Source organism: Phragmites australis, chromosome 11 (assembly GCF_958298935.1).
Source record: "Phragmites australis chromosome 11, lpPhrAust1.1, whole genome shotgun sequence".
NCBI classification, from domain to species: Eukaryota; Viridiplantae; Streptophyta; class Magnoliopsida; order Poales; family Poaceae; genus Phragmites; species Phragmites australis.
This window is the reverse complement of record NC_084931.1, coordinates 32,619,248-32,640,429: the sequence shown is the minus strand read 5'-3', so window position 1 is coordinate 32,640,429 and position 21,182 is coordinate 32,619,248. Positions and strand designations below refer to the sequence as shown.

At 45.5% G+C, this 21,182-nt stretch overlaps 3 protein-coding genes and 1 pseudogene across 4 annotated transcripts; 1 reads left to right on the top strand and 3 right to left on the bottom strand.

The window, feature by feature from the left end:
- Positions 1–302: 302 nt before the first annotated feature.
- Positions 303–2,983, bottom strand: LOC133884854 (splicing factor U2af small subunit B-like). Of its 2 annotated transcripts, XM_062324432.1 has the most exons (3): positions 2,779–2,983; positions 1,665–2,190; positions 303–1,544 (listed from the first exon to the last, which is right to left on the bottom strand). In XM_062324432.1, the coding sequence occupies exon 3, from the start codon at positions 1,515–1,517 to the stop codon at positions 579–581; it is 939 nt and encodes a 312-aa protein (XP_062180416.1). In that variant the 5' UTR covers positions 1,518–1,544; positions 1,665–2,190; positions 2,779–2,983; the 3' UTR covers positions 303–578. The 2 variants fall into 2 exon arrangements, with proteins under 2 accessions (XP_062180416.1, XP_062180415.1); XM_062324431.1 differs by lacking the exon at positions 1,665–2,190.
- A 3,403-nt stretch (positions 2,984–6,386) lies between these two features.
- On the bottom strand, positions 6,387–7,507 carry LOC133884858 (uncharacterized; annotated as a pseudogene).
- A 37-nt stretch (positions 7,508–7,544) lies between these two features.
- Positions 7,545–14,665, top strand: LOC133884856 (protein ECERIFERUM 16). The gene is made up of 4 exons (XM_062324433.1): positions 7,545–7,974; positions 8,410–8,519; positions 12,228–12,332; positions 13,187–14,665. The coding sequence occupies exons 1-4, from the start codon at positions 7,641–7,643 to the stop codon at positions 14,009–14,011; spliced, it is 1,374 nt and encodes a 457-aa protein (XP_062180417.1). The 5' UTR covers positions 7,545–7,640; the 3' UTR covers positions 14,012–14,665.
- A 4,506-nt stretch (positions 14,666–19,171) lies between these two features.
- LOC133885497 (monothiol glutaredoxin-S9-like) lies at positions 19,172–19,950 on the bottom strand. Its single transcript, XM_062325218.1, has one exon. The coding sequence runs from the start codon at positions 19,879–19,881 to the stop codon at positions 19,438–19,440; it is 444 nt and encodes a 147-aa protein (XP_062181202.1). The 5' UTR covers positions 19,882–19,950; the 3' UTR covers positions 19,172–19,437.
- Positions 19,951–21,182: the final 1,232 nt, after the last annotated feature.

The window sequence follows — 21,182 nt, the reverse complement described above, 5'->3', positions numbered from 1 at the left end:
ATTGCGGCCATTGCGATCAAGAAAGCAGCTGCAACGCTGGCTGCTGAAGGAGACGAGGAATTAGGCACTTAGTTTCTTTTGCCTTTCTTGTTGCTTCCAGTGGTCGTGAGTAATCGCTTAAAGGTTTCTTCTTGCTCGGTAATCCTTGCTGAGCAAGCGTTTTGGTTTTGTTTGCGCCCCTGGCGCATGTATCTGCTTCCTTCGTATATTAATACTGCTTCCTTTTATATTAATATACAAGCTGGCATTGCCGGATCTTTTAAAAAAAAGAAGAGTGAGCCAAGGATCAATCACTACTGGCATAATGCTAAAACCACGAACGATTTATACCAATGCTAGCTTAGCACAGCACGACAGCATAACATACTGGCAAAAGATCCGACACAACACAGATGAAAACAAATGAAGGTTTACATGTCTGACTAACCGAAATAAACAGAGGAATCCTGCACTTAAGGTTACTTAGCCAAGCATAATATCAACCCACACACGACTACTAGAATATATAGTGGTAACCAACGAGATAAGCAAGAACTCCAGCGAATAATGCCCCTGTCGCGACACTTGCAACAGAAACCTCACTGCCTTGCCTCCCGTTCACGGTTCCATTGTTCGATCTTGGCCCTGCGCTCCTCGCTGCTTTCCCTGACTGGGCTCCTTGCACGCCTTGGGGGGCTACCATGCCTGCGCCTTCCTCCATCGTCATACCTGTCAGGCCTGCTGCCTCTACCCCCTCCATCATCATACCTGTCATGTCTGCTGCCTCTACCCCGTCCACCACCACCCCCACGGTAGTCATCACGTCCACCACCACCCCCACGGTAATCATCACGTCCACCACCACCCCCACGGTAATCATCACGGTCCCGGTGGTAGTCATCGCGATCACGATGGCCCCTCCTGTGGTGTGGGCTTGGGCTGCGGCTTCTCCCCCCATGATACCTCCTGGAACTGGAATGCCCATAGAGCTTCCTCCTGAGATCCCTGCCTATCTGCTTCACATGCATGAAATTACAGTAGCCACCACGGTTGCAGCTGTTCTCCTCAAACTGCCTACAGGTTGCTTCACGGAAGTCGGTCACAGGAGAATACTCCACAATTATCGGGCGACCGGAGTAAAAGCGGCCCTGAAGAGCATTGTATGCTGCAGCTGCCTGTTCTTCCTCCCTGAACTGGACATAGACATTCCCTATCATGTGGTCAGCAAGGTTATCGCAGACGTTCAGGTTCTCAATCTCACCAAACTTGCCCAGTTCCTCATAGATGTCTTCGTAAAAGTCCTCAAAATGCTCCTGCATCTTCTCAGGATCAATAGGTTGGCCTTGAGCATCAACACCAGGGGTTATCATATCAGGGCGCTGATACATGTTAGCAAGCACAAGAGTTGGAGATATGGTTGGCCTGTTGTGCAGACGAGAGCAGCGATCCCCATGACGACAAGCCCCAATCTTGAAGTAAAACGGGCAGTTGACCCTATCCTTCTCAGTGCCAAAGATCGAAGCCAAGTGCTCTGCCATGATTTAACCCTCTGATTGGCACTAAACCTGAAAGTACGAAAGTATTAAGAAAGAACAGTATCAGAACCCTTCTTCAATATAAGGAGAATTAGAGTGCCTATACATTCATGATTTTGTTATCTGAAAACTACAAGGATCAAGGAATACCTCAATTAAGGTCGTCAGTGTGCAAGACTAAGTAGACAAAAAGGAACATAGGCAGCTAAAACAACCAGGTTCACAAAACATATGAATCTTTTAGGATCACCAACAAGTAAAATTCCAGTTCTCGCAAGAAAATCCTAATCCCAATCCCTTTTTAAACCTAATCTGCACACTAACTCAAAAATGTTAATATCAGGAGAAAAAGTGAATAGAATGACCAAATGATCTGCAATCTAGTTCAGGGATTAGGACTCTGTCATCAGGGCTAGATCTTGCTCCTGGTAAACTGATCACTTTTTAAGCTAAATCTGCACACCGTTCAAAACGGTTAAAGCCCAACAAATCAACTAATGTAGACAAATGAAAGTGCTTCTCCACTAGAATGTTTAGTTTCTCCCCCTGCAACTGCAAAAGAGACCAAACAATGCGGCACAAGGAGACAGTTTTTCGCCTGCTGCACAGGGGTATTCCTTCTGGGGTAGGCCTTGTATTATCCGCTCGATAAAATATTATTTGATTTTAACCTAAGCTGCACACCATTTTAGATATTATTAATCTCCAATCGAAGAAAACAACCCAAAACAGAGCAAAAACAACTACTAAAAGCAAATCCACACATAGTTTGAAGTAGAGTAGTAGACTACCGTATTTTCTTCATAATTTTCAGTAATCTGACAAAATCCGTATCACAACACATAATTCCAGCTGCTAACAACCAATAGGTGCAAATCTGACCGAAGATAAGCTTCTTTTGATTCTAAAAATTGATTCAATCGGCCAAAAGGGGCAATACACCTCATGCCTATACCAACCATGCCAGCTCCCAAACTGCAAGACGAAGAACTCGACAGCAGGGAAGCAGTGAAGAGCAACAGCGCAGGAGGCGGCGTGGCTTACACAAACCAAAAACCTAGATCTATCTTCGTGGGGCATGAGATTCAGCGGAACGCCTAAACCCCCAAAAAAATTGAGAAAAATAAAATTGCTATTACCCCTAAGCACATCTACCAAATCCGCCACAAACGGGATGGATTGGAGCATCCATCCCGTCGAGAACGGCGCGTATTCGATTGCTCACGGCAAAGGGGGGGAAACAAGCAAGCTAGGGCTTCCTTACCAACAAAAGAGGAAATCGATCAAGTCCTGATGGATCTGAGACAATGGGCCAGTGATCGAGGAGGAAGCAGGAAGTACTCGTCGATCTGTGGCCGGCAGGGAGGAGGAGGGAGCCGCGAGGAAGTAAAGAGAGGCGTCGCGCGACGTCGTCCCGCCGCCGCAAGGGGAAGAGGATCGATTAGTTAGGGCAGACGGAGCGAGGGGGTATATATATTTTCTGATGCTTTTTTAATTTGGTGGTTTCTTTATGGGTATAGTTAAGGGTGGCAATTTCCCCCATCGGGTTCCTGTGGGTTTTAAACCCGACGGGAGCGGGTTCGAGTGTAAAAAAAATTCCGCGAAGCTATCGAGTCGGGTCGGGGTTTTAACTCGGATCGGATTCGGATCTGTTTTTTTACCCGTGCGTGTCACACGAAACCCGAAACCCTGCCCACCAAGCGCCCGCGCCCACCCCGCCCCGCCTCGCCCGCCCGCCCCACCCCGCTCCGCCCCACCCTGCTCACCCACCCCGCCGCCCGCCCCGCTCGCCCGCCCAGCTCCGACCCGCCGCCGTCACACCGCTGGGTTTCGGGTTGCCCCGTCGGGTTTCGGGTCCCCGTCGGGGCTGGAGGGGGGTGGTTTTGCGTCCGATATTGATTTCGGGTTCGGGTCGGATTTGACGAGTCGGGTTTCAGGTTCGGGTCCGTTCCAGCAAAACCCGACGGGGACAGACCCGTTGCCATCCTTAGATATAGTTTAAGAGTTTGACGCGAAAACTTTCCCGTGTTCTTTTACAATTTTACCCCGGATGATAGTATATCGAGGTTTTTCTTTAAAATTGAAGTCCTCCCTATTTTCTTTTAAGTACAAGCTAAAACGTATATACATATATATAGATCTAGTATATATCTAAATAAGATTTAAAGTATATTCATATAGTGTATGCATGTATTTTGATCACTGAACATACCTGTATATGCATTTACTATTTGCAGTATATACTTTAATCATCTAATACACTCATACGTGCATGTACTATTTCTCTAGAATTTAATAAAATATATGACCACATTTGCTGAGTTTAGAACTCAAGCCCTGATAGACATGTTCCACCCATCCTAAAAACTATAACCAATCCAAGTATGCTTAGTTCGCAAGTCCTCTCTACTTGCCACAAATGGGTCTAGGGACTCGGAGATAAATTAGCCAAACACATCATATTGAATTATACACTAACAAGTGGGTGCCCGAGTTTTACATTCTGAGCTGGCTGCTCATTCGCAATGAAGACTCGAAGATCGCTGTTAGGGTCTGGAAGTCGGACATGAACTTCTCATAGGCAAGGTTCATAAATGCGTTCGAGCACCAAAAACCGAACCCAGCGCATTCTTCGAAAATTAGAGAATTCGGTCAAATTTGGCCAAAATGCGGTCAATTTCAATCAATTTTTTTAGATTTCGAATTTAAACGTAGCCAAAAATCGATCAATTTCTGAATGCGGACCGCAACGAATTGGTCGATAACCATGCATTTCGAGCGGTTACCAATGTATTTGTGAATCCTGCTCAGAGGACGCTCCATCGCAACATCAGAGAATAGCGCTTGCAGCATCCAAAACCGTGTAACAAAAAGGTGCATAAAAATACATAAGACCACAACATTTGAAAACAATAGTTGCAATATTTTAAAACATAAGTTGCAACATCATCCGATTTTTCTGCATCCACGGGGCATCCTAACCTAATCATTGCAAAACTCCAAACGTGCACTAAAGCATCCTACAGTATCCCGCATCCATGGGCCATCTCCAGCAGGTTTGGGTTCCATTGCTACATTATCCCGTAAAACACTGTAGCGCTCGAATTTGCTCTTCAGCAGATGCGGTATCCAGTGCTACAATATTGAGAAGAGAGAAACAAGTATCCCAAATTTACTAAAATACTATAGCAACCGCAATACTGTTCGTAGAGATTGACTATGAGTCCGAAAGTAGGAGAAGAGTAATAAAATGTAGGAAATAGAGTAACTGTTAGAGATAGAAAAAATAAAGAGTACTGTAATAGTGTAAGGGGATGTTATAATAGTGTTATAGAGAAGTATAATCTACAGTATTTCTCGAAAAAAGAAAGAGAAACCATGGTGTACAAAATGATTATCACCTGCCTCCTCGAGTCTCAAAAGGTCATTTTAGGAAGTATAATCTTCAGATGTCATTCTGGATTTTCAAGGCAGCTGTGTCCTGTCAAGTAAGCAAATGATCCCATTTTCCCCAATCGACATAAGATATTAAGATGCTTGAAGATGCACGTACATACATCACAAAATGCACCCATCAAAATCCTGCAGGACAGAAGGATCATCACCACATCAGCACTAGCTCATCGATCTTTAGTCGCAGAGCTCTAAAACAGGTACTAGAAGAAGCACTGAAGCAGTAAACGGTTTCAGTTAGTACAACGCATGGCGAAATGTACAGTGTCACGGGCCATCGTGCAATGAAATGAAATACAGGTAAAAGAACGGGCAGTAAACGATCAGCTCTTTTGTCAGACATAACTCCAGTTCTAGAAAAACCAAGTTGCCACCCCGGAAGCACACCAGCAAACTGCATATAGCTTCCCCCATTCTGGGCAAAAAGATATGCTAATTCCCAAGCATAACCGCATACAGCACTGAAGAAAAAGATAGTGGTACACAAAACACTACAGGCAGTATCACGCAATCACGCTACGACTGCAAAACATTTCAATTTTGCATATGTCATGTACTACGCCACAGAACACCGACAAAACACTACAGGCCTAACTGTCATGTACTACGCCACAGAACACCGATAAAAAGCACCCACCAGTGTCTTGAATACAGTCTCTGTCGGAGATTACTTGACAGGAACCTGGAAGCAAAATATGATATGTATGCTCAGCATATTTCCTCAGGAGCAAAAATGCTTCAACATTTGATGCCTGAGTGATACAACTTCCTCGGTGAAGAGATTACACGAAGCTACTATGGGCTGGAATTATGCATATGTGCAAGTCCACTGTAAGTCACAATCATTCTGAACTTTTAACCACATCAGTGTCCACATCCAGTGTTCCATGCACTTAAAACGCCACATAATAAAACAACCACATCGAATTCGATCAGTTATCAGGGAATGTGTACACTGGACAGAAACTCACAGTGCTACAAGCATTGCTGCATCCAGAACTCATGGTGTTTTACTAATCTTACCAGGCTACCAGGAGAGAACAAGTTCAACTATTGTTCTCAAGACTTAAACAAATCTTTCATAAACCACGGGTAACATAAAACAAGTCAAACAACAGAAGACACAATCCTATCAACATATTCAGTTTGGATTGCATATTCAAGGCTGGATGAAGCTCAATCTGAGAGCTCAAACTTTCTTGTCTCTTATGCTAGTTAGGAAGAGAAGCATTTTCACTTTTCCACTATGCCCATATATCAGCAAGAAAAAGGATAGAAGTCCACAAGGTTTGTTACTTACAGAAAATGTTCAGTTTTACCACAAGGTTGAACATTAAGATGCCCAGTGACCAAAAGTGTAAAAGTTAACTCTTTCATGTCTATCACACAGTTTAATGCATAAGAAGGCAATTACAAACATGAAAAACTTAGAATGCACTCAACATAAAACATCCTTAAAATCACTTAGTAAGCACTTCTCTCATCACAACAACAAACAACATAGCATATAACTTCTCCATATTGTAGTGGAATGCTTATCAACCTGATCTAATTCATCAAAAATATGTCGAGTTATCCACTAACCCACACACTGCATTGACTCATCAAGACAAAAAATCTGCAATTTCCATTACATATCCTCACCAGTCACCATAACTGAAAGCTCATAACCTGTGAGCTGAACAAGCAAAATTGCCGGGCAAATAATTAGCAATAGATCATCGCCTCACTGAGTCACTGCCGCGGTCTCCTGCGGAGTATGTATACATCTGATTCCTCGTAGGCGTAGTCAGAGTCGAGGTGCTCTCGCGGCACCTTTTCGATCACCGGGAAGGCGGCGGGGACGGCGTCCCAGAACGCCTGGAGTGCCTCGGGCGACCGGAGCTGGTACCCGAGAAGCACCACGCCGCGCTCGGCGTCGGCAGCGCGTCCATGGCCGCGACGAGGTTCGGCAGGGGGGGGGGGGTGCGCGACGACGAGGTCGAAGCGGCGCGGGGAGGCGAGCGCGGTGAGGTGTGCGGGGCAGTTCCAGTGAAGCTGGGCGAGGCGAGGCGCGCGCGGGAGGAGGCGGCGGAGCGCGGGGAGGACGGCGGCGATGTCGGTGAGGCCGAGGCAGGAGATGCCTAGCCCAGCCGGGCCGCACCCGGAGCCGAGCTCCACGGCGCGGGTGCCGGGGAACCGGAGCACGTCCGCGAAGGGGAGGGCCGGGTCGCGGAGGCAGCGCTCGGCGAACTTGACGAGGGAGTAGGGCCACACGGAGGTGCCCACCTAGAGGGAGTCGTTGTCCTGCTCGAACTTCAGCACGGCGCCGCCTACCGGCAGCTCCACCACCGGAGACGCCGTGAACCGCATCTCCTCCTCTCCGCCGCCCGCCCAGTCGCTGAACTGAAGCCCAACGAAGGGTTTTGGCCTACAACTCCGTGCGCGGCCGATCCGGTGGAGGCGGCAGTGGAGAGAATCTTAAGCGAGGAGGCTCTCCTCAACTTTCAAAATTAAATATATACCCCTAGAAATTCATGGAGGAAAGCAATAGCAGCGCAACAACAGGTTAGGGACGTAACTGTAATAATCACGAACTGCAGGGCAGAAGTGCAAATACAAAAGCAAAAGCACACCGCGAAACCTTCCCCCCTCCGTCTCCTCTCGTTTCGCACCTCCTCCGCTCCTCCCCGGATGGATCCCAAGGCGGCGGCGAAGTCGAAGCGCTCGCACACGGTGCACGGCCGCCGCGCGCACCAGACCCCCGCCGCGGCGGCAGCGCACAAGCAGAAGCGCGCTGCCGCCTCGTCCTCCGGCCCCCGCAGCCGCAACCTCCCCTCGAACTGGGACCGCTACGATGCCGAGGGCGATGCGGAGGACCCCACGGCCGCCGCGGAATGGACCGGCGAGGTGGCGCCGCGCAGCAAGGGCGCCGACTTCGCCTTCCTGCTAGAGCAGGCACGGGCACAGCCCCGCGAGGTCCGGGGCCTCAGCGCGCCGTGGCTCCCTTCCCAGGACTCGCCATTTGGTAAGCAAGCACCGCGACCTTTCGTTTCCGCTGCTAGTCTCATCCTTCGTTGCCACTATCTGTTCATTGAGTTGGCTCATTGGCGATTTGGCACGATCACTTCAAGCTAGAGTGGTAATCGCGTTATATGGAAAACTTTTATTGGGTTCATTAAACACCATAGTGTGTCTCTTTGCTTTTTGGTAGTGATATCAGTGTCATTTTCTTATGAGCATTTCAGTTCAGCACGTATCTCATAGACTGAACAGAGACGTTGCTGAGGATTCCTTCAACACTGTTATCACATTACACACAATCACTACATATAGTTTGTTCAATAGTTCTACAAATTGGTATGTTGAATCTATAATTTTCATGCTAAACCTGTGGCGTGTTGTTCGGGGAGTGACCATTTATTATGTTGCTTTAAGATTGTTGATTTGCTGTTTTTTCTAGATTTTATGCAGGTTTCTACGTCTATGCTCGAAGCTAAAGGTGAAGAGATCTTGTCCTGGTGTGCTGATGATAACTTTATATTAGAGGACGATTTAGCGCCAGATTTTGAGGTACAATATATCAACTTTGTGAATTGTACTGTCCTGTATAAAATATTCACGGACCTACAATAAGGTTCAGTCTTATCTTAGAATGTTGAGAAATGTTAGCATAGATAATGTACTAGCGTACCGGGTTCTTTCTCTAAAACCTTGATTCTAAAGGGATTCATAGGGTCGCACCTGAGGGCGGCTCGGGCGGCCCCCAACCCTAGCGTTGCCGCCACTCCCCCACCGCTCCTCTCGCCTCACCGCCACCTGAGCGCGCCGCTGGATGCCCGCGCGGCCGCACAAGGACAACAGCGGTGGGGTTTTTGACGGGGAGGTGGTGGCGGCGGGGTAGTCGGGCGTCGGCACAGGGCTGGCTGGGCGGGTCTGGGCTAGGGTGGATGTTTCGGCCGGTGGCCTCCACGCGGGTGGCGATGGAGGCCGGTGCAGCGGCCGTTGGCGATGGCTTTCAGGAGCGCGTGCGAAGGGGATGGGTGGTGACAGCGTTTCGGCATGGTGGCTGGTGGAGATGGAGTCGGGGACGACCTCTGGTGCAGCGGGGGAGCTCAGGAGTGAAAGGACAATGATGTCGCCTAGAGGGGGATGAATAGACTAAATGTACTCCTCATTAACAAGCGTGAATATCAATGTAATGCATAAGAGTAAGAAAACACGGAGATAAATAATTTGTTACCAAAGTTCGGATATTCATCGATATCATACGTCTCCGTTGAGGAAGCTCGGCCACACTTGAGTCGGATCTTTTTCAACTATTTTTCTCATGAGATTGCACGCATGCACTCCTCATCTTTACTATAGCCGACTCTTTCTCCACTCCGAGGATGGTGAGTTCCGCTACCACTTTCGGGCTTCTTCACAATCTTCACTTGAAGAGATCGCCGGTAATCCACCACCGAGCCATCTAAAAGACGACGGTCTTTAAGAGTAACAAACTCTCGAACTCGCGTATAATCAATGTCAAGTGCTCAACACACGCAACTTTCGATCAGTTCAAAACAACAAAATTGAACTTCACAGACCAACCTGATCCGGAACTTCCGATCAAAAACAAACTCCTAATCGAGAACCCCAACTCGGCACAAGACCGGAGATTCTGATCACAATCAAAACTTCCGATCACTACATCGGAACTTCCGATTAACTCTCGCACAACTAACTAAGAACACCAAGTTCTCAACAATCCGGACTGTACGATACATGTCGGAGCATCCGATCCTAATATCGGAACTTCCGATACACACAGACTTTTGTCAACAAAGGTATTCTAGGAACTTTCTGAAGCACACATTCGATACTTCCACGAGTTTAATCAATAGAGATTAAAATAAATGTCACATGGCATACCATACACCACAAAAGCTAATAACAACAAAAGGTTAAATCTAAAACACATTTTAGATACCCCGAACTTAAAAAACAAACTCATCCCGCACTAAGCATATAGCTTGAGTACTCGACACAACAATCCAGCAACGCTTTTGGCAGCTCCTCTTGATAATACGGCTATCAATCCTATAACTCGATCTCTCACCAAACTCCTTGAGACCGGCAAAACTAGAAAATTTATTCTAGTTATATCTTTGCCTTGAACAATCCCATCAGACTTGACGAACACATCATACACATATCGACGCTTCTCATAACTCTTCAAGGCTCATCATCAACTCTTTTTCTTTTGATGGCGATGATCATCCTCGTTTCCATATTGATCTTCACTTGATCTTTCAAAAGCTTGATAAAATTTGCTTGATTGCTTCCCTTGCAACAAGCATGGAAGATTTCTTTCTTTTCATCATCTTCATCTGATTCATCACTTAGACATTAACCACAAGCATCAAGCACACAAGTTATCCACGAAGCTTATCTTGATCTTGCTCTTCCAACTTAGCATATTTAATATCTTAATTCAACTCATGCCTTCTTATGGAACCTTTAACTCACTCTCAAGCATAAATCACATAGATTAGTTCGTAAAACTCTATTGCAATGCCATACCTTTAGTCACTTAGTTCCATAAGTGACTTAGTTTTAATGCATATCGTCAATCTTCTTGAGCTTCTCCTTCTCATGGGCATCACTAAGAGCTCAATGACATCGATGTATTTCTTTTGATCTCATGTTATTCCTCAATGAATCTATGCTTCATTACTTATGCATCTCATATGAAATAACCTACTAATAATTCTTAACATAATTGTTAGTCTATAGGTATTGTCATTAATTACTAAAATCACACTTAGGGCTAGATGCACTTTCAGGGAGAAGCGGATCTGGCGGGATCCACTCGGATCCGGCGGGATCAGGTGTCGGTGTGGCTTGTGGTGGCGTGCTCCTTGATGGAGCTTGATTGTGGCCAAGGTGGGCCGCACCCCCTGGTCCAACACAAGCATGTAAATTAATTGGTATATGAAGTGCTATTTAGGCTCACGTGTCATATATTTCTACTATCTGGTCCATGCTGTAGATCAACCCATTTTACTGGCCCCTGCTGATTTTTGGCCCAAGCTCTGCCACTGGGCGTGCTTCCCATGTCGGCGGCGTGGTTCCGGTGTCGGTGCGGCAGCTTCGTCGGTGGTTGGCCGAGGCTCGGCCTCGGTGTCGACCTTCGCCGTGGTGTCGGCCTTGCCGTGGTGCTGTGGTGCCTTGTCGTGTGCTCTATGCTGGGCATCAAGGCTCCATGCGGCCATGTGTGGGCGTCGGGCCGACGGCGGCAAGCCGTGGTTCTTCGCGGTGCTGGGGGTGGGGAGGCTCCGAGAGAAAACCCTATCCAATTCCTGGATGGGCGACGGCGTCGCCTCCGGCATCGCTTCCTTCTTGAAGCTGTTGCCTTGGAAGTTCCGCACCGCGTATGGTGCCCGGTCTGTCGCTAGGCTAGGTCGTTCGGCAAGGCCTCTACCCCCTCGGAGCTGCCTCTTGCTTCGCAGTGGTCGGCTGGCACATGTGTGTGTGGGGGGGGGGGGGAGAGGGGTGTTTGTCATGTGAAGTCGGAGTTGTTTCATCGTGGGGTGCGATAAAGCTTGGCAACGATGTCACGCGGCAGGCTCCCTCTCGCAGGTGCCTTGTGGGTTGCTGTGTGTCAAGGTGCAGTGTCGCGGAGTTAGAGGTTGTGGTCTGTCGTGGGATATCGAAGCTGCTTTTGTCACTTCGACAAGCTTAGCAACGATGACTCATGTTGAGCTCCACCGTTTTGTAAGTCGTTGGTGTGTAGTGGTGTGTCACCCCAGGTGGTCGTCCTGCCCATTTCCGGCCGTTGTCGGGTTTTCACTGGTTTTTCTTTAAAATAAACCGTGCAGTTGTGTATGGTTGTCAGGCCCAGTTTTCCTCATAAATTAGATCAACTCCTTTCTTCTTTAGTGAATTGCAAGAACTCCTTACCCTTTTCGAAGGTTCTTCAAAAAAAGATAATGTACTAGTAGCTAATACATTGTTAAAAAATGGATAGATCATGGCAGACTGGTTGTAACCACACTTTGGGCTTCTTGCTTAACTTCTTGTGGATTTTGTGGAAGAAAGTTTTGTTTGGGTTAAACTAGAAAATGGTGGCCTATTAGAGTATCAGTGAGAACAGGGTTCTGAAGTAATGTAGAGGTCTATTTGGATTGGTGGACCTTCTTTTGTTCTGCCTTCTGGGCTTACCATGCATATAGAAACTCTTCACTGTTACAGCTTCTTCCTCTGATTGTGGGCTTACCATACCATACCGACTGTCAGGTGCCTTTTCTCTCCATGGATTTGCATGCGTTGGCCAACCAGCTTTCAAAGCTTAAGCTTTCTCAGAGACTTTTTATGGAAGAAGATATACTACCTGAGGATCTGGTATGTTCTTTATGTCTGCACTAAGACTAATATTGTCTTTTTTTAGTAAGCCACAACGACCAGCTCACTTTTCTGTGGTAGCCTTATTTTGAAAAGTTTATAACTTAGTGCATGAACTAGGGCTCTTGCTGCTTCTATTGTTGATATCCATCGGCTTTCTGTTTTTTTTCTCAAATACGCAGGGGAGCTGCACATCTTTGAATTAAGGTAGAAAGTAATTAGGACAAGTACAACAGCAGCTAAATCTTAGCCACTAACCACACACATAGAGAGGAAACCCGAAACACACATACGAAGCAATTACAAGAATATAGCAACTAATCTGGCAAATGTTCCGCCGAAGGCAAGAAGCTCATTGCAAGGAGCGCAGACTGTCTCTTAGGTCACCAAGGTGTCGTGCGCCTGTGTTGCACCAAAGCGTGATGTCTTCCTTGATAGACTTCACTAGAGCGTCCAATTCTGCCACACATCACTCTATCTTCTGCGACAAGGACAGAGTGCTTTGATACTCTACCTTTCATGCAGCTACAGATGCACTTCTTGCTATTTTGGCCACAACCAACTTCCTTTTGCAACACTAGTCATCACGGGAGTTGCCTGCATGGCTCACTCTGCCATCATTTGCAGCAGCAAAGCTTATCTCATCTTCCAAATTTTCTGATCAACTTCTTTTTTCTGTTAGATCACAACAGTATTGCACTATCTGACCCATTGCACTTGATGATTAAAACCTCTGTTCCTAGCTTGTTTTGTTCATGATATTGTTTTTCTGGTAAACATGCTATTATAGTTGAGCCTCTTTCATATCTATTCAGCTTGACTTGATATCCCTGGATTCCTCTCATTATTCCTAGGCCGATGCATCCGAAGACAACAAAATACCGATTGAGTGTGACACCTCTGTGGCAACTGATTCTGAAGGCAGTGCGGTTCAACATAACATAAAGAACATAGAGCCCTGGAAAGATGGAAGTCATCATGAGTACACCAGTATCATCCGTTCTGATGGTCAAACAAAAACAGGACATCAATCGCGATCTTTTGAACAAAAAACTACTACATCGCCCAAGATTACTACTCAACTAGTGCAATCAGACGGTGAAGATGATAAGAGATATACAAGGATCATGGATACTGATCCTGATACAGGCCATAGCAAAGGGTTGAAGTTTGAGGTGGGTGCTGCAGAAGAAGAACTTGACATGCTTCTCAATTCATTTAATGGAACTCACCTTTCTAACTCCGAATTGGATGAATCGCTTAGACACGATTCGACTTTGCAAGATATGAAGATCAGTGAGTCTAACGAGAAAGTTACTCCTTATATGTCCTCCAAATCGCCTGCACTTACACCTGTTGATGATGCTCTAGTTGACTTGCTTTCAGAGACTTCGGTATCTGTCCAGAATGAAGGTTTTGCTACTCCAAGTGTAACTTCTCAACAAACTTTGAAATCTGGTCACAGCATTGACTTCATATACACTAAGAAAATCGATGTGACGACATCTATTGATGATTCAGTGGATGAATTGATTGAAGACACTTTATCATGCTTGAATGAGCAGAAGCAAACTGCATCTGCACAAGGACAAAACAACACCTCAAATGACAGTGCCCCTCCTCAATCTGGCCCCTCGAATGTATCAGATGATTTTGATTCGTGGTTTGATTCACTATAGGGGGTAAAAAGGTTGTTGCTGTGAGGAATTGACAGTTGACTTCAGGGATTCTTCTCTGCAATGCAAAGGTCCTTTGTGCTTTTACTCACTCCATTCAGGAAGCTTAGTGGTAAACCTTTCAGGAAGCTGGATCTTGAAATTCCCATTTGATATGGAGGTCAGTAGAGAACAATCTCAACATTAAGTTCTCATGAGAGGTGGTGAAGTGGATAGGGCATTGTATAAAAGTTCAAGATCATTTGTGCTGGTTCATTGCAAGGCTTTTGGTATTACGTCACATTGTTGTCAATATTGACCTAGTAGACTGGCTGATGTGAAATCTGAAGCTTCCAGTGTGCACCATCGTGAACTGAGCTTAGCCATATTTGTGCGGTTGTCCCATTATTTGTTGGGGTTTTTTTTTTCCAGAAACAAGCTAATGCGAATGTTCTACAGTTCCTGCGCCCTTCGTAGAAGAGCGCTTTATGGTGTGTTCTCTGTTCGCTGATGCGTTTCTTTTATGCTACATGTAAACTAAACCATACTGATCTCTACGGCTGAAATGGGCCCCAAATCGCCTAACTTAAAAGCCTGCTGCTTCATACCTCTGTTCTCTAATTCAGATGTTTAGCCTGTGTGCTGCTGCATCCTGGCAATATCAGGAGAATGTTAATTCAGATGTTTAGCCTGCAATTCAGATATAAGACCAAATCGATGCGTCACTTCATGTCTTCATGGACCAGAAGCATAGTAAAGCACAATATCAGGCTCCTACAGAGCATTCATCACAACAACAGCCTACAGCTGACAAAAGAAACTGAAAAAGAGTTCAGGTAGTCTTCAAAAAGAAAACACATCAGGCTTCTTCTATTCATCAGACACCTGACCAGAAGTATAGTGTCCTGCAGGATCATCTGGGAAAGAAAAGGTGAAACATCTTTGTAAAAAAGGTACGACATCTGAAGCCCCTCTTATTATTCACCAGTTGCCGCTACGAATTGATCTTCCGAACAAGAAAAAGGTTTGATGGAAGCTTGCTTTTGACATTTTCATTCGATTTGGAACGGTAATTACAATTAACCGCATGGAGGTTCTATCAGATTTGCTTGCCTTTATCGTTTTCAGTGTCCAGCCTGTTGATTTCGTCATTCATTTGTTTTTCCACTTGTGCAAGTTTTGTAGACGTGAACATATCTTGACACCCTGTCCATGTCGAGATCCTGATATTATCATGGGGCTATAAACGATGTGCCTCTTCCATCATTCAAGGGGTTACGCGTGCTAGACTAGAGCCAAAACTAGTTACTTTCATGGACCAACCGAATGACAACATCGCTCCTGCCCAACCCATGGCTTCAGCTTCGTGTCTGGGTAAGATGCTTGAACTCAACATTGTCGATAAGTTCATTGAAAACTCTGCATATCGAATACAATTTACTTGGTCACCCTGTCGTGAAATCTGCCCCAAAATTACAGCTGATGAATCAGTGGGGGGGGGGGGGGGCGATGCCAAATACCTAGACACTTGAAAAGTCAACTAAAGCCGGCATTTCAAGTCTTCCTCACTATCTCTTGTGTTTAAGGCTCATCCGCCCTACAACGTGGACTGGTGCTAAAAACATAAGACTTCTAGCTTTTTGTTTGTATCTTAATCTTATAGAGTGCTTCTAAGTTTCTAGAGTCAGCACGACAGCATGGTGACGCCTCATCTGCCTGTCTAAGCTTCTGTTTTGCGCATCAAAGGCTGCCCGTTTCTTTCAATATCTTGTAGTATGCCCCGACGCAAGTTGTGATAGGCCAAACTCCAATGTGCGGTGTTCAATGGGAGTAACATAAGGTAGTGTTTATTTGGAGGATAAATTGAAACGAGATATCATGTCTATATATTAAGGATATAATAATTTAAAATACTTATTTGATGGGAGAGATGGAATGCGCTCATTTTAGGATTTCAACCCATCGTTATCCTCACGTTCCAAGTACGACAGCTGCATTCGAGAAATTTTCTAAAATTTCCTCATCCAGTATGTAAATAAATATTTTTCTATAGAAGCCATTCTATTCCTCTTATCCTCCAACTAAATGCCTGAAACATCCCATCCAAAAATATCATATCAACCAAACACTACTAGAAAAACACCAGCTGAAGAAACAAGAGGATGCTGCCAGATTTTCTGAACCAAATATTTTGTTTACAACACTTGTTGAACAAAGACCAAGTCCTAATTGTGCCCAAAGTCCTCCATTATGATGTGCTGGAAACCTCTGGCAGCGGCTAAAATTGATTATGCACAAGCTGACGTATTCTAATGCGAAGACGTACAAAGGCACGACGTCAGCTCGGTGTCATGGCGAAGCATTACTAGTACCAAGGTACGTTTGTTTTTTAGTCTGATTATGAATTTTAGCTTAAAAAATAAAAATAAATTCTCATAATGTAAAGCTAATTCTCATAATCTAACCAGTTAAATTATACTACAAAATCTTATAATTTATAATTAATAAACATCTCCACAGAATTCAGAACGTAACAATCAAGAGGAAAAAAAACAGTGTGTGAGTTGTATCATTCGCCATCCAATTACAACCACTTGCTACTCGTCAAACATGTTGATGTCAGGACGTGATCTCCCGTATCTTCGTCTCACGTCGTACCGTGGCCCTGTTCGAGACACGTAGGTGAGACCAAGTACGTTGCCGTCGTCACCGGATTACATCTGCATGTTTTTTTTATAAAGTGTTTAACTGTTAAGCTCTAGATGCCCTTGGCCTGCCACTGATTTGTCGGCACGTCTCTCAGTCGGTTGTGACGTGAATGTGAATTGCGAACCATGTGCTGCAGCTGCCATGCTTGCTTACGCCCAGCCACAATTAGACCTGGTTTGTTTTTCTATGTATTATCACAATTTAAATTTTGTAGTGAAGTTTATTTTCATCAAACTATGTATTGTGGAATTCTGTATTACAATTTGATTCTGTATTACAATTTTTTCTTTTGCTTTTGAGACGAAAATCTATAATCAAAATAAAAAAGAAAAATCTAGAAGTCTTTATGTTTCACGCTCTCAGCTTCTAGATTCTGGACTGGTTGAGACTTGCTTGAGTTCTTTATATTTGCATTTCTTTTTTCCGATTGGTGTCCGAACATTCTTCACTTTACAGCTCAATGTCATTTTCGTTCTCTCCCCGTATTTCCTGCCACGTGCTTCTCGAGACGGAGCGTGTACTCTGCTATGAGCTCAAGCTAATCTCTCTGCGATGGTGTGACGTGTTCACAATTCACAATTTTTTTAATTGGGCTAGAAGCATAGTCCACGTAGACATGCATGCATTTCAGTTCTGCAATGCTTTCCCAAATCCAATAAATTTAAATAATTTTTTAGGTACAACTTACCTTTCGATATGATTCGATGAGTACAACTAATAGATATATATATATATATACTTATATCACTGTATTTAACAGTGAGCCAACTAAGTTAGCACAAGTACTATTATAGGCACGGTCTGGATGCTAGCCAGGCTCGCCTCTACCATCGCCTCCCCCGTTGCTCTGTCGCCGTACCTATCGTACCACGGTCGTCAATTTAGTTAGATCTACCACACATACGTATTTACATAACGTTTATTAAAGACATAATTTTTTTACAAATAACTATACACCTAAGTAGATGTGCATATATACTTATGCAACTACACTTAAAACTAAAAAAAAACTAAGTCAGCACAAGATCCACTATTATAGGTACGGCGTGAGAGCGAGCTGGGCTCGCCTCTACCATCGCCTCCCTCGTCACTATTACAGGTACGGTCTGAGAGCGAGGTGAGCTCGACGAGCTGTCCAAGCTCGATACTTTGATTCGTGACCAATTCACCGTAAGGACGACAGATTCACACTTGTTGCAATGCACGCACCGCTCCTCAAAATTGGAAAGGAGATGGAAGTGAGTGTCGCTTTTTTTTTTATAGAGTAAGCGATACTAAGTAGTTGGCTTGTACCATTCAGGACAGTGCGTAATGCACGGTGCGTGCATGATTTGTCTGGTACGCATTGCATCTGACAGCAAGGAGGAATGGACATCTAATAATCCAAGTTTTCATTTCGTGCGGTTTTGTCTACTGACAACTCATCTCTTGCTATTTTCGCACCAGACGAGCCAGCAGTGGAGAAATGTGCCTACCCAAGCGTCCTTAATTCCGCTCCCTACTAGCCTTTGTGCTTTAGTGACCCGTACTTACATAGCAGTTGCCGTTGGTTTCTGTCTTGTTAGTTTTGGAAGCGGGGCAGATCTTCAGGAGCTATCCTCTGCTCCATGGAAATGGATGAGAGATAAGAGGAGGAGGAAGTAGTGTAAGTTTATCTCCAGTAGATACTTAAAATTTTATCTTCTATAATATTATTATAGCATCTACTAATACTATTACAGTATCTCTTTTTTTTTTCATCTTCAACAGCTACCTATTTCCTACCTTCTACTACTTTTCTCCTCCCTCCGGACCCACAATCAACATCTATAAACAGTGTTGTGGCTGGTACAGTAATTTGACAAGCCCAAGAAATTTCGAGTAGAGAAATTTCGAGTGCTACAGTACTTTACGGGTGGGGTAAAGTAGCACGGGATAGATGCCTAAGAAAAAAGGGTGAGAAAGAAGAAAGAGATGAGTTATTCTAGTAGAAATCTTGCGTCCAACCATGTCTACCACCCAGACTCCGGAGCATTCGGGTCGACGAGCGAAGTGTTCCTTTTGCCCGTTTCTTGTTGTCAACACTGTTTTTTTAATTTTTTTAATGACAATACGATAGAAGTCACTGTGTTATCCTTAATCTAGATTTAAGATCAAGCAACAATGACTAACAGAGATAGGATTATGGGTCTCTTGTAATTACTGACTGATAAGAATTTCCTGACTGGTTGTGTCGGTAAATGCTTTGATTAGAAAACTTCAATTTAGTTATATTATGCTGCCTAGTGCATCAGGGGGAATGATCGCGGATCCACACGTCCTTGTTGGATGCTTCCGAATAAAAAAAAATCGCAATCACACGATCTCGCAGATCTAGCCGGCGGCGAACGAATTTGTACCGTTCATGCATGGGAGATTGAGAGTAGTATGTGACCACTGACACGACCTGAAAAACGAAATGGAAAACTAGAAACGCGAGTGCAACAGCACACCGTCTTCCAAAAAGCTAAGGTAATTCTCAGCACTCTTCATATAGATTCACATGACCGAAAATAAATGTGTTTTCCAAAAAAAATATATAAATCGCTGAACATAAACGCTCCACTTCCTAACTGTTCTTCCCCTAAAAGAATCGAAATCCTACTTAATAACAAGTTAACAACACCATCAACAATTCGAAGCAAGGAAAAAAAAAAGAGGAGGAAGAGCGCCAGTAATATGCTACAACCCGAGAGAGGATTGGAAGCAAGAACTCCGTCTTTTCAAAGCCAGAGTGCACCGGCTTTCTTCAGTATGGGCACGAGCTCGCCGGAGATATGCACGGCCATGAGCCGGTCGAGCCCCCCGAGGAGCCTGCCCCCGACGAACACAGCCGGGAGCGCGACGTCACCATCAACGACCCCGGCGAGCTCCGCCTCTCCGGCGACCTCGTGCACGGCGGGGTTGACCCCGAGCCCTTGCAGCAGCCGCTTCACGACGTGGCTGAGGCAGCACCCACGCCTCCCCACCACCAGCACCGAGCTCTCCGCCACCGCCCGCCTCACCTCCTCCCCCCTTGCACCCGCCGCCTCCGGCAGCGCATTCAGAGACTCCTCGGCAACCGCTGCGACGGCATCGACGATGGCCGCCGCCTCGGGAGCCACCGACGCCGGCCGTGGCCGTGGCGGCCACGGCCGGCTGGCGCTGTACGGGATGGCCTGGTACATTCTTGCAGCCTCTTGCGCGATTTTTTTTTCCTTCGGTTGCGAGCTGCGAGTTGTCCCGTGTCGTGTGATGACCCGATGGGCAAGAGGCGGGATATATAAAGGGCGGTGAGGTCAGCGGGGGAGGGGGATGGCATCAGCAGGGGGTCGTTTCGCTGGGGCCCACACGGTAGGGAAGACGGCGACCGTAGCGTTCGCGCCAACCGCGGCGCGGTCACGGACACGGCAGTGTTCGTGGGGCCCGGGCGTGGCGTGGCGGCGCGTCAGCCGCGGTTGAGGTGGTTCGCTGGGCCCGGTCGGACAACCGATCCGTGACGGCAGGATGCCGGGGGTTCTGACGGGCGCGAGGAACGCGCAGCGCGTGGGAGGTGACGTGGTTGGTGACGATTGGAAGGATGCAGGCCGCCGAAGGCTCAGGATGAGCAGATCTATTTTAGTTTTTTTAGCTGTGCGGATAAAAGCGATAGTATAGGATGGTTTAGAATTAGAGAATATTTTTAAAAAAATTAGAATAAATCTGTTAAAAAATGATACAATATAGTGGTATCATTTTGAACGTAATATTAACGGTGAGTCCGAGATATAAAATAGACTCGTTGTATTTTACTTAGTAAATGAACATGTATATTTGAAGAGAAACATCTAATCCTTAAATATATGAATCAAGTTATTTTATTCTACATCGCTCTTCAATCTAACACTACTGAAATAACTATGGTGTATCGCTTCCTGTATATCTAATACATATAGTTTACTACAGTTGATATAAGTATGGTATTAGAGAAAAAAAATTCACTAGTATGACATACAGTGAAGCAGAGCAAAGCTACATGACCTCATCTCAGTGCACATGCATCGGAGAAAAAAAATAAATCTCAGTTATCAGTAATTCAATTTCACCTTATGTATAGTATATAGTTTTAAACATATGTATCATCTACACCTAGATATGCTGAAGTGTGCATCTAATACTTTAGAGATCTAGCCTGGCGCACTGTAGTGAAGTTATGATAAAATTAAAAGAAATGATGTATAAGAAAATATAGAAGAAATAAATTAACACGTGTCACGTTACGGATCACATCCGTGTCGCAATGATTGTTTTCTGGGGTCTGACGGGCGCAGGGAACACGTAGCGCGTGGGAGGTGACGTGGTTGGTGATGACTGACCAGTGGATGGATGCGCCCCCCCCCCCCCCTGGTGGGGCCTCGGGACGGCCGCCGGCGACTGCAGCGTCGTGCAAGTTTTGGAGTCGTTTTCACAGTGCCATCTGAATCATGAGAGGTGTATCAACAGCAGCGAT